This window comes from Falco punctatus (assembly GCF_963210335.1).
Source record: "Falco punctatus genome assembly, chromosome: 11".
Taxonomy (NCBI): Eukaryota; Metazoa; Chordata; class Aves; order Falconiformes; family Falconidae; genus Falco; species Falco punctatus.
In genome coordinates this window covers 18,901,022-18,914,055 of record NC_137591.1, presented here as the reverse complement: position 1 = coordinate 18,914,055, position 13,034 = coordinate 18,901,022, and the positions used below count along the sequence as shown (strand labels likewise).

At 40.7% G+C, this 13,034-nt stretch overlaps 1 protein-coding gene across 2 annotated transcripts in view; it reads left to right on the top strand.

Annotated features, from left to right (window-relative positions):
• TGFBR3 (transforming growth factor beta receptor 3) overlaps window positions 1-13,034 on the top strand; it is a 117,821-nt gene that overhangs the window by 80,657 nt on the left and 24,130 nt on the right. For both annotated transcript variants that reach the window (XM_080406515.1, XM_080406516.1), the window contains exons 5-7: window positions 2,023-2,206; window positions 7,980-8,148; window positions 10,460-10,607. In XM_080406515.1, coding sequence (XP_080262641.1) covers window positions 2,023-2,206; window positions 7,980-8,148; window positions 10,460-10,607 — 501 coding nt within the window. The remainder of the gene's footprint in view (window positions 1-2,022; window positions 2,207-7,979; window positions 8,149-10,459; window positions 10,608-13,034) is intronic.

The following is a 13,034-nucleotide window of genomic DNA, read 5'->3' as shown; positions in this document are numbered from 1 at the left end:
TTCCATTTAAAGGAAATGTTTTATGGTAGTCATATAAAAACAACAAATAAGGACGTTAGTTTAAACTTTGAAAACTATTCTGGCAAAAAGACTCCTAACCTGTTTTTTTGTGACAGGTCTGGTCAAATTGAATTCTGAATTACATGGGCCACCTCTTAGAGAAGAGTATGTGATATGTGCATAATAAATGCTAAAGTAACGTCTGGATGCACAGGGAAGAACTTTGAAGTTCTTTCTGTGTGCCAGAGGGCCTAAGTTACGTGTCTACTTTGACAAATATTTGTAGGTGCTAAGCAAACTGATATATAACATCCTCAAATAGTGTTGGGAACTATGGCTCCAGGGAAGACAATAAATGGTTGCTGTTAGTTAATTTCTGTAGTTAGAGCCTGACTTCAGATAATTGCTGTTAAATAATTGCTATTGATCTATTTTGTTTAAAAGACTGGAGAGATACCTATGACTATTATTCTGCTATAACATGTAAATGATACTCAAGGCAGGTTAGAAATTGTTGTGATGTGTTTTTTGCTCCTCCAGTTGTCATCATTAGTTTTTGATTTTCAGTTGGAGAAAAGAAACACACTTGTTCCACCAAAGAAATCTGAGTTAGCAGAAAGACAGGGAAAAGGAAGGGGGAGGAGAGCAGCAGAGTGACTCAGCCTTCTTCCCAGGCTGCTCTGAGGACAGCACAAGGAAATGATACTTCTTTTGTGAAGCCTTGTCCACCACAGCAGTCTGGAAGTAGGGGCTGTGTGTTAGATCTGGGCAAGCACTGCTTGTGCACTGCTACAGGGAATATGTCCAAAGAAATATCCACTGATGCATTCAATTTTGAAAGCTTATTCATCTTGCTGTGCTTCCTCACTCAAGCACATGTTATTTTTTGATGGTTTAGATCTTAAAGGAAGCGTTCATAGAAGGACCAGCCTGGGGAGGGCATGCAGGCCCCAGTCCTCAGGCACTTTGAAGGAAGAGTGTGTTCATGGTGAAGTGTATGGATGAGTCGTGGCTCCTTAGCTTGGGCAGGTGGGCACAAGGAAGGCTCTTCTCTCAGCACTTGCTATAGGGACCTCTTGAGAGCTGACATATGTTCTGAAAGCATGGGCCACATCCCTCTGCAGGGACAGGAGAGCCAAAAGGTTACTGTTGGGATGACCTTGTGTTGCAATAAATCTGGAATGACTTGTTTATTTCTCAAGACCAACACAAGTTGAAGCAGGTCCCAGTCTGAAAGAGAATCTGACTCTGCTGCCATCTTTCCTTGAATGATGCTGTTGCCACTCCAGTGAAGTTGTATTTGAAAATCTTAGGCTTTCCTGCAGAGCCCGTAACACTTCTACTTACTGTTTTTCCATTCTGATTATTGTAAACAACATTTTAGTTTTCCAGTCAAGACTGAGTTAATGTAACCTATTTATACGGACTTTTCTGAAGATTTATAATTCATCTGCTTTATGAATTAAACTAAAGCGTCTCCTCACTTCCAGTAAATAAAGCAACGGTAAATATCTTCCCTTTCTTTTTCCTTACTCTGTGTTTCTCTGTTGGCCCTTATCTGCCATTGAGCTTGGTCTCAGGTTCTTTCCGATTCGGGTGTTGCTTCAGTAGTTCCCAGTTTTACTGAGCTTCGCATCCTTCTCTCCCTTCAGTTCCTCAGACCATCTTCTTACTCTCTCCTGTCTTGGTTTTCCTTCAGTCTCCCAGCCCTCCCTTCCCCCCCAGTTCAGCTCCCCGTGCAGTGCTGTCGTACCGCTTCTGCAGCAATGCGACTTTGGAGAGCAGCTGAGAGCCCTCTGTTAGTCAGCAGCAGGGCTGATGAGGGCTTCATTTTTTAAAAACATCTCTGAAAACCAATCGTTATGCAGATGTTAAAACACATGAAGTTCAGGCATTGTTGGAAATAAGTTGTAATCACCATCAGTGAATGCATTTGGGTGCGACAGATTACACTGCTTAAACATGCTACCTGTCTGTGTGGATAAATGTGCCACATTAAAAATATGTTTTTATTCCCATCAGGTGTCTTTAGGTTCCGTTGTTCAGTTTGAGAAGGGAAATTTCTCTTTGTCAGCAGAAACTGAAGAAAAGCTTTTTCCTGAGAAAAATGAACATCTGCTACAGTGGGCCCAGAAGGAATATGGAGCAGTAACATCTTTCACTGAACTCAAAATATCAAGAAACATCTATATTAAAGTAGGAGAAGGTAAAACAAAACAAAACCAACAGAACTGATAGGCACTTCTAGATGTTGAGAATAAGTCTTTCTGTAGTATTATTTCACATTTTTTTATTTTAATCTTTAAACGTACTTGTCATTTTCCAAGAGATGTGATGTGAAAGGGGAAGGCAGAGAAATAAGAGCAAGTCTAAAGACCAGGCCATGGATTTAGGCAACTTCTAATGGATTCTGGTGCTATAATTTTATGCTCATAAAATGTGGATGCAATTGACCAGAATCTTACAGGAATCAAAGCTTCAGCTTTTGAAAGGAATAAACTACTCGCAGTGATTGTTGGGTGGCAGTTGGCTGCCTGTATCTAAAGAACTGAAGTGGAGAACCTGAGGTAGGGAGTAATTTCTAGCAAAACCAGAGTTACATTTTTTTCAGTATTTGCTTGTATAGGGATCCAGGCTACTTTGGGCAAAGAATTATTGCTTTCCTCACCAAGGTAAGTTGCCTCAGTCTGATGTCGTTGTGTATTTTCATCCCAAGGAGAACGATTTTTCTGTCCCTGTGAGCCACATGCCACATGCATCAGGTGCCCTGGGGTGGGTGGGAGCAGACTCCAGCTCCTCAGGGAGTTCACAGGCCCGTGTTAGGGCAGGGTCTGGGCTGTAGCTTTGTAGCTGAGCAGTGTTGGAGGTACTTAACAGTATGAACCTCTGCAGCACCTTCTGGCTCATGGTTTCTCTCAGCTGACTGCTGGTCATCTTCTGCAGGGAGTTCCACCTGAGCAGGTCATGGATAACACAAGAGCCATGGCTCTTCTCAGCATTACATTCTTGGAGGAAGGCAGTTGGTTCAGGAGGGTTTATGCCCTACTTGTTCAGTAGGGGTTCATGGATAAACTGATGGATAAACCTGAACATGTTCAGGTTCATTCTCTGGAAAATGTGTAATTACTAAAAGGAACTTTGCAGGGAAAACAGACTTTCCTCTGTTGTGCAGGGTGATTGGGGGCAAAATTTCCTTTTTTGCAGGTATGGGATGTTTCAAGATGTTGGTGTTCTTTACCTAACAGCCTGCAATTCACTGTGTTTCTTTCCTTCTGTAAAGATGTCATCAAAGTTCAGGCTAAAGCAACTATCCAGGTTTAGTAGGCTAAGCCAAAAGCAGCAAGAACAAATGCTGCTAAAAGTGGACTGGAACTGATTTATGGTGCAGCTAATGGTCCAGATATTTTGAAACTAGTTGTTGTCTCACAAGAAGTTCAGTGATGGGAAAAGTAGAAATCAATAAAACACTTTATCAACATCGAATAAGTACTGGTGGGCTCAGCACTTACTAGCACCAGCAGCCTAATTTAGTAGTACTTCAGCAATATTTTTAGAGAAACTCCTGCATAGCTGAACTAGTTGGCTACAAAAAAAACATCCCAAAACGTTCTGTGGAGAAAACATTCTTTTCTAACCACCTGTATCTGATCATTTGATTTCCTGGAGCATGAGGCTTGCCCCCCAAAATCGGAACATGCCTGTGTTGGTTTTATCCAAATCCTGCCAAATTTGTACAGGATTCCCCTGTGTGATTTTTGTTCTACTTGGCACCAGTCTTGGATTTTAATGCCAGAAAATCATTCAGAAATATATTTATTAGCTTATTAAAGTGCTCTTGGAACATATACATGGGAGTAGTGGTCTCTGCGTTGCAGAGATGAACATTGAATTAGATATGTCAAAAACCAGATAAAATTTTGTTTGTTGATTCGCTTGTCTCCAGTCAAACTACGCTGCTAAATAGGAGAGCTTTGCATCATCTTTAGAGCGTGTTAAAACGCAATTTAATTAGAAGTACGCAAAATGCAGCTTGGCAGGCAACCAAAATAGACAGTTTTTGAGAAGGTTTCTACAAACTAGCTCAGCTGTAACGGTATTTGATTTTGATTTAAATTCTTGGCAGAAGAATGAATATGTGGAATATGCATGTATGTGTGGGGGTTATGCATGTGTTCAGGGGTGGGGAGAGAGTCAGTTCTTTAACTGCAGCAGTCATGCAAGGAGTTCTGTGGAAACCACGTGGGGCGTGGAGCTGGTCTGTTTCTCTGCAGAGCAAGCAGTGGAATCAATGGATTCCACAAACCACAGCATCTGTGATGGACATTTCGGGCTTTTCATACAAAACTCACACTCCTCAAGTGCTTTAGTCAGGTACCTTCAGCTGCCAGTCTGTGAATCACAGCTAGTGTTACTCATAATCTATAGGTGGTCGTATGAAGTAGTTCCTTGCTACGTGACCGATACAGAATTTAATAGCCGTATTCTTGTAATTGTCTACATTTCAGCTTCGCTCAAGTTAGACAAACCTAAAACTGAAAGATGTAACATTTTAGAAGTGGAGGCTGTAGCTGAATACAGCAAATAGAAAATGCAAGCCAGAGGACAAGAAGGGTGATCTTTCATAGAACAAAACAGCTTCTGATGCTGTGGGTCTCTGAAATCACTTTTGAAGCTGCGAATGAAAGGCAACTGAGCAAGCTAGTGAACTGGGTCAGGGCCAAGTGCATCTGAATCCTGTCGATTCAAAAGAGTGGCCGATCAAATACTGCAGGGATGGTGAACACAGCAAGAGCTTATAGGGGCCAGAATGAGAGTTTGGAGGAAGAGGGCACAAGAAGTGGAGTTGTTCTTGCTTTGATTTGTGTAGTGAAGGAGATGGCAAAATTATTGCCTTGATAATCGCTGTCAGATTCTAGAAGGCGGGACTGCTCATGGTGAAAGTGATCTTAATGCGTGTTTTTCAGCAGAAGTCAGTTTAATTCCTCATGCTTCAATAAGATACTATTGTACAAGTCAGGAAGACTTACCAGTTAGCTAAATGTTATCTAATGCATACCGTACCGCCAATGTAAATCTAGGGCAGATGTGCTAGCCTGGAGGGAGTCTAATTTCAACACATTTCTTAGCTAAATAAGAAAAAAAATGATCAGCCATAACAATAACTAGACTGGAAAACATACAATCTGTTTAAAGATGGTAACACTGTGCTCCTGTCCTGGCAGAAGCTGAAGCTTCAGTCCTGACTCTGAATTTGTAGCCTGTACACACTAGTGCGCGTATCCTGCACGCTGTGCTTGCTTGGTTCAGTACTTGCAGGTGGTTGTATTGTGTCAGGCTTTAGCTGTGTGTCCTGCTGGGGGGTGAGTAGCACCAAGAGTTTCCACGCTCCCTCCAGAGACTGCTGCAGCCCCTTCCCTGCTCTCCTTTATACCCTGTCAGTCAAGGTTCTGATCTCCATCGTACTAAGGGGTAGTAAACAGTAAAATACACACAAAAAAGTGCCACCATCAGAGTGGCTGAGGAAAATCCCAAATGCCTCACTTTATCACCTGCTCAGACTTTGGAAGGTAAGCTTTGCTTGAATGGGATTTTTATTGCTGAATCAAACTGCTGCTGCCCAGGGTGCCTGTCTTGGAGAGTGAGCCCTCATTAATGATGCTCGTTTTGACAAAATCCTTCTGATTTTAAGCTGGAATACTCAAGTTTTCTCCAGTTTAGCTATGAACCTGTGGGTGACACCTATTTTGTGCAGAATAGAGCAGATTGTATCTGTCCTCATCTGTAAAATGGAGGTGCTGCCCACAGAAACTACAGATCCCAGTGTGCAATCCTTCGTCTTCATCCGAGCCTCCTGGCACATGCGGAGGTGAAGGCGGCTGCTGGCAGCCCACAGCTCCACCGGGTGCCTTCTGGTGCGCGGGGCCCCACCGCACCTGGGCATGCTGGCCGGAGACCCGCTGCCGAGGGTGTTGCAAGCCTCATGCCTCATTCCGAATTGGGAGTCTGGGGAGATTAGACAGGCACAGGGTCCATAAACTGACTGTTTGCTGGCTGGTTTAGTAAGGGTTTTAATTGATTGCAGACACCTGCAGTCCCTTTCCAAAGTAAGCAGACAGCCCTGAAACTAAAAAACAAAAGCATGGTCAGCAAAGGAAGATGAAATGGATCTCCTTTTCTGTTGCAGCCCAGGTCTTGGTAACTGGTACAAATGAGAGTAAATACATTTTGGTGAAGCGGAGAAGTAAATGGGTACGACAAGTAGCCAGTGACAGAGTTAAAACGTGCTTCAGAGGAAAGCGTGCTGTTGAGCGGGGGCCCAGGCTGGGGAGCCTCCATGCTGGTGGCAGCAAGAGCAGCCGTTCTTGAGAGTTCCAGCGACGTTTAATGGCAGTGCCAGGAGCGGGAACCAAGTTCTTTGCAATGGCAAATGGTAGCGCATGTGGTAATTATCCACTAACTACTCGGAGGCTGTTCTTTTATGGCTTGAATCGTGTTGTATGGCAGCTGAGAAGCGAATAGCTGGCATCTCTGTGTGTGTGTATACGTTTATACATATGTAAAATCAAGCTCAGTGTAGACCATTTGGGATCATTTTCCATTCTGTGCTGTTGTGGGAGGAGCTGGCAGAACTGCAGCTGCATTTGAGGCTAATCTGGCAGGGCACATCCCAGATGTTAGAGGAGTGCTTTGCTTGGGCAGTGTGAACAGTTGCAGCCTCATGCAGCTTTCCTAGATTCTGTAGGGAAGACAGCAAGGTTAATATTCAAAGGCTACTTTGTGTAAGATCCGGAGAAGGAACTCCCCTAAATATTTCTGCAGTGGCTGGGGTCACAGGAGTCTCTGGTCTCCCTGCAGGGTTGTGTACCACACACAAATGCATTTCAGGGGTGACATTTCAGCTCTCATTTAAGGAGCAAATGCTAACAGTGGTCTCAGCTCAGCTTGCTCAGCTTTTAGGAGTTCATCTACAGTTTTGCATGCATAATGCATTATATTTGACTTTTTATCTTGCTGCTGACCTTAACAGGAAAGCCTTCTTTGTAAAGCAAAGGTCAAAGAGCCAGCCATTTGGAATTATATTCTTGCAGCACTTTGTGTCTTTGAACATGATACTTAGTCCTTCTGTGTATTATGACAATTTGTATGTAAAGCTGTCTCAGAAATACAAAGTATTCCTGTTTTTCAATGGAAATACTGCTTCTTGGGGTACAACAATGCAGACTGCATGAAAGCTTCATACCAAGTGACTGCTTTTTATGTTTTGCATTGTACGGTAATTCATGTTTGTGATCAGCTAGGCAGTTAAAACCAAAAGAGAGGTTGAATATCTACTCTAGAATTTCTTCATTTCAGTTATGAATATTATGGTCAGACTTCCTTAATATCAACAACTGATTTCATCCTTTTCTTGCTGTATTCAATTTTCCATGCACAACTGCAGTATTTCTAGACTCTGACTGTACAATACATAGGAAAATATATTGAGTAAGGAAACGGAAAATACTTTCTGTGATCTTTTAAATATGGTAAGTTTATAATAACAAGAATTAAACATTTTCTAAAGAGAGAAGGAATTGATCACAAAAGTTTCTAGAAGTTAATTTCAAAAGAAATATTTTTTAAAGGTGCAAGGAACAAATTAAATATGTTTTATTCATTTTGAAAAATGCTCATATTTTGTTTCCGTATTGTGTTCAGATTTCTCTCTGTAGAGATTTTTGTTAAATATTTAAATCCATAAATAGAAACTATTCAGTTTATATTAGACACGTGCCATGTTGTCAGAACAGTGTTCTCCCTTTCAGTATTATGTTTATTTGTCATAAGTGCTTATGGTAGGTAATAAATACACCTTTTAGCCTAAAGACCTATGTCATAAAACATAGTGCTGCGCTGATGTAGATGCAGTACGTACATGCATGTAAGCTGATACCTGGTGTGTAAAGGTGCATATGCTTTCTTTTTTTTTCCTACTCCAGACCAAGTTTTTCCTCCCTTGTGCAACATAGAAAAGAATTTTCTCTCTCTAAATTACCTTGCGGGATACCTACAACCAAAAACAGCAGAGGGATGCCTTATGTCTAACTTAGTCCAAGAAAGAGAAGTTCATATCATTGAATTAATCACTCCAAATTCCAACCCGTACAGGTAAAGTATCATCTAAATAGACTAAATCTGTTTGAAGTCACAACTAAAGTTTTCATCTGTCTATTGAAAATCAACTGAAAGCAGCCATTTCATCCTTACAAGAAGAGCCTGGACCTTAGTACTTAAATAGAAATTAGTTCTTCAGTATGTAAGGATTTTGCATCTTCATGATCCCAGGATTTTTTTGAATAAGCCTGCAAAGCACAGTTTTTATGGACTGTATCTTGTCCCCCTTCTTACTCAATCAAATATTTCTAAGAATAAGGTGAATAAGGGATACTGAGCATCTGACAGGCAGGTTTTAAGGTGAGACCACTGTATGAGGAGGTGAGAGAGAGGTTAAAAGTAATCTTGTCCTGTCACAGGTAGGGATGACTGACAGCAAGGCCCAGGGCTGTGGCTCCCAAACAGTGGTTGCAGGTGACCTGCAGTCCATGGTAACTGTTCCACACTTGGTCTGCAGAATCATAACTATTTTCTGTCAAGTTTCCACTTGAGTTTAAGGGGTAGTTTATGACAATTGCAAGACATGTTAAGAGTTGACAGTGGTCCCCTGACCAAAAAAGTTTATAACTGGTGGTTAGGGAAAATTACTTAACTCTCTGTACACATTATGAGGATTATTGAAATTGTCAAAGGTACCTTTGGGTGGTAAGACATTTAAAACATTCATTCTTTGCTGGTCTCTCCTAGGTCTTAATGAGAGCGCATGAATGGGGTTTGCTTCAGATAGTCATACGTGGAAAAGCTCTTCTTAAGTGCTGAGTGTAGTTGCTAGAACAGAAAATTGCTATGAAACTTAGATGGTTTTCCCTTCTGCAAGAAGAAAAGTAATTTCATCAGAGAAAAGGTAGAATTAAAATCCTGTCTGCATACTGCAGACACCAGATGTCCAGCATTGTCCAATTGTGCTCCTCGTGCCGTTGCATCTAAGCACATCCACACCCCTAAGGAGGAAATCACACAGAGACATACAAGTGGGAGGAGGGGTCTTTGCAAGAAGGCTAATTATTTCATTGCAAGGTGGTGAACTGAGCCTGAGGATATTCTGGCATAGCAACCTTGGGATAGTAAGAAGGTGCCAAGATGTAGTTGAAGTGTTGTAGGTGAGCACAAACGATCTGCCTCTGTGTGGCATGAGTTGCAGCCCCATCCTGAATAGAGTTGTTCTTTAGTATCAACATCACTGTATGTCCCTTGCAGAGTTAGCAATGACAGCCCTGTCTCCAAGCCATTTAGGCTTTTGGCTTTGGCTGATAGTATGATAGGCATTTGTTTTTCAAATGATAACACTGCAAAATGTTTAGATGTTTTGTTTCTAAAAGTAAAAAAAGCAATGAATTTAATTCCTCTTGCTTCATTCTTAGTTTTATATATTATTCACAGCTATCTTTACAAAGTTTATATCCACAAAGAAACATACAGAAGCTGAACTGCATGAGGTGAAACAAAGGTCCCAAGATACACTAAGTCTCAGTGCACAGTATTAGTTGAAACCTGTTTCTGGGGGTTGAGCACGTTCTTGTGACATATGGCCCCATAAGACAATCTGGAAGTAAAGATTTTTCTGTTGAATTAGTATTTTGCATGACGAGAGGTTATTGATGGGTACAGACCCATTTGCTCTACTTATTTTACTGAGCTCTTGAAAATCTGGGTAGTATTCATCTATTTTCCAGCAAGCAGTAGGCTGGACATCTGTTTTCTTTTCTTTTTAAAGTAAGTATATATCCAGAAGTATTGGAAACTGAATACATGGCTTGATTCCTCAGCACACACAAGATCCTAAGCAAAGTAATTTCCACAATTTAACTGCCTGGGCAGAGACACTCCCCAGTGTGCATGTAGTATTTGTGCATTTTTTTTTTTTGGTATTAACCTGCTTAATTTGTCTTTTTGCTTTTTTTAAGGTATTATTTTGAGCCTTAATACAGTTACAGCCAGAGGAAACTCAAACAGCTATTTTTAGGCTCTGTCGCAGTGAAATAAGAAAACAATATTTGCTTTATAAAGCAAACTGCTACTTGTATAACTAACCTGTTCTAAATAGTAGCTGAAATGAGTAGCACACTTCTTGTAAACAAGACACAAAAATATTATTTGTCTAAAAGTATTTGTTTTTATTGTTATGCAAAATCATTTAAGCGTATGTGGAATAACAATCTGTTTTGCACATGTTGTGTTGCCTGGGATAATCTCCAGCATTTTAATCAGCTGGCCAGACAGTGGAAACATGATGGATTGGAAGAAGGTTGATAGCTAAAAATTTCTGGCATTCTGGTCTAACTTTCTCTCTATTTTCCACACACAGTGCTTTCCAGGTGGATATAATTGTTGACATTAAACCATCTCAACCCGGCGCCAAACTTGTCAGAGACGTCGTTCTTATCCTCAAGTGTAAAAAGTCTGTCAATTGGGTTATCAAGTCGCATGATGTCCAGGGAAAGCTGGAAGTAATTGTAAGTTAAGGCACCTTCTATTTTTTGAGAGGTATCACACTGCAACAGTATAGAATCCATTTAAATGTGATAGAGTGCTAGACTATATTGATTGCTGAACATTTTATCTATTAGCTGTTTTTTTTAAATTATTCTGCATTTCAAAGAGTAAATACAGAAACTATGTAGTTTTTTCTCCTTAACATTTAATATATGGGCTATTAAACTGAGCAGCACATCACAGAAGCCAGGTGGTCAGTGCAGTGATTTAGGGTCTACGTCTTTTCAACTTCTGTTGAAGTACCCTAAACACAGAGTTGGATGTTCACCTCCTTTTTGCTGTTACTTTGGTGAGTGGATCTACAGGTTCATCTCAGAAGTTGGACAGATGCCTGTGAGTGCAGAATGGATAATCCTAGATAGACAGCACACACCCACATCCCTTCAGAAGTGGAAACTTTTTTACTCCTTCCATGTGTGGTTATGGTAGTCTCTAGCCCTCTTCCCTGCCAGTACTTCTGGCCCCAGCAAGTGTTTGGTCAAATTGACCTCACCTCTCCTCAGACCGCAAATAATAAGTTTTAAACCCAGGATCTCTAAAGCTAAACTTCCAAAACCATACTTGTGTATAATTGGAGGTTCTGATTCAGAATGAGTTTTGGTACAGGCTTTGTTGCTCAACACCATTTCTACTAAGAAAATTTGTTTTTCCCTTGCTCTGAAATAAATAAATGAAATTAGACTCATCTTGCAGCCAATAAACATGTGGCCTATTTCTGTCTTAAGTGATCACTTAGAAGTGCGTCGTACAGTGGATGTTTGCGCTGGACCAGCCAGTGGCCTCCTGATTAGCAGTTTTGCAGTAACTCAGATATGTTTTCAAACTCCAGCTATCTCTGTTTGTAAGAATTTTACTTTGCTTAGTAGCTTTCGCCTTTTAGTGTGTGCAAGGGCAATTCTGACAAGATCCAAAGGCTGTTTCATCTAAATCTTCTAAGAGGACAGATTGGTAGGCAGGATTTCATGCTAGATTTTGAGAGTGAGGAAAATAAAAGGAAATAAATTGTGGTGTTGCTCAGAAAATTGAATGGAAAAATTATCTAGGGTGGACGATGAAATTCCCTTTTGATCCCTGGCACATCTTTATTTTACGGACAGGAAAGGATGTTCTGGTCATCCTGTTGATCCTAAATAATCAGCCCTTAAAAGAGAAGGGTCAAGGTTAGTTGCTCAGGATTGCCACACTTGTAAGCAGAAGGGCAAAAAGCAATGCTTGACTTGAAAGTTTCGTTCTGGGTTATTACATAAAACTCACCACGGTATACGTAGGCCTATATGGATCTACTTTCACAGGATAGAGAATTGTGCATTTGTTCATTTCATGCTTAGAGATAGCCAAAGTACCATCTTTCACATCTATGAAGCTACCTCTTTATGGATGATGAATTTTCAGGGAGAGGAATTCTAGAGGATTTGAAAACGTCTGAAGTGCTGCACTTGCGTATAGAAAAGAAAGGCTGCTATTCTTTTTTAAGTTCTTCTTTATTAATTATTGAAAGTATAAGTAGAAAGTGTAAGTGAAAATTCTTTCTGTGATGAGTGGCAGAAGGTAACATTTTATTTAGATTAACAAGAAGGGAATGTAATACCATATATAGAAATATCAGTATATAAAAGACTTTGTATATTTATGTTAGGATTTGTGAGTAACTGTTAGCTGTACTGCTTCATTTATATGGATGCTTCATTTTTTGAATGTGTGTTTGTTCCCCTTTATTTAGAAGGGGATATGGGAGAGAATTGAACATCCCCGTCATTAAAAAGCCTGTACCTCCAGCATTTAGGATCTGTTCCTATCTGTATTAAGCCGAAGGCCTTTCCAAGGCCAAATTTAGACAATGCATAAAAACATTACTAAACAATTAGGTAATGTTTCACAATGTTCTTTTTATTAGTTGAAGCAGTTCCATGCACTTCAATTTTCCTAACTTCTTGCCCTCAGTACGAATCAGAATTGTGCTGAGGGGATTGGCAAACCAAGAGGGAAAGGTTAGTGCTAAGCTGCCTCAGACCCAGGGCTGTGAGTTATTAAGGTCTAAGTTCATAGACAAAAAATGAAAAAGACTTTTTGGGTCATCTAATAATCTCCCAGCTTGCTGTGTTTCTTGAAACTCTGGAAAAGGACAGACACAAAACAAAGTAAAATGGGAATAGTGTAGGTAAAGTAATTGCACATAACGTGAGCGCAGTGCTTTCCTCCCAGGCTGTGTTTAGCTCCCGTTTGCAGTCTGTCCTTACGTAGCCCCTGAGCAGTGCTTGTTGACGATCTGCTGTTCACATTGCGTCCTTTGGATTCGGTGTCTTTTTACAAAGCTGTGAGTTGCACGGCAGACCAAAAAGTGAAATTGCAGAAAGGAAGAAAGTGTGTTGAGGGGTGAAATGTGCAGA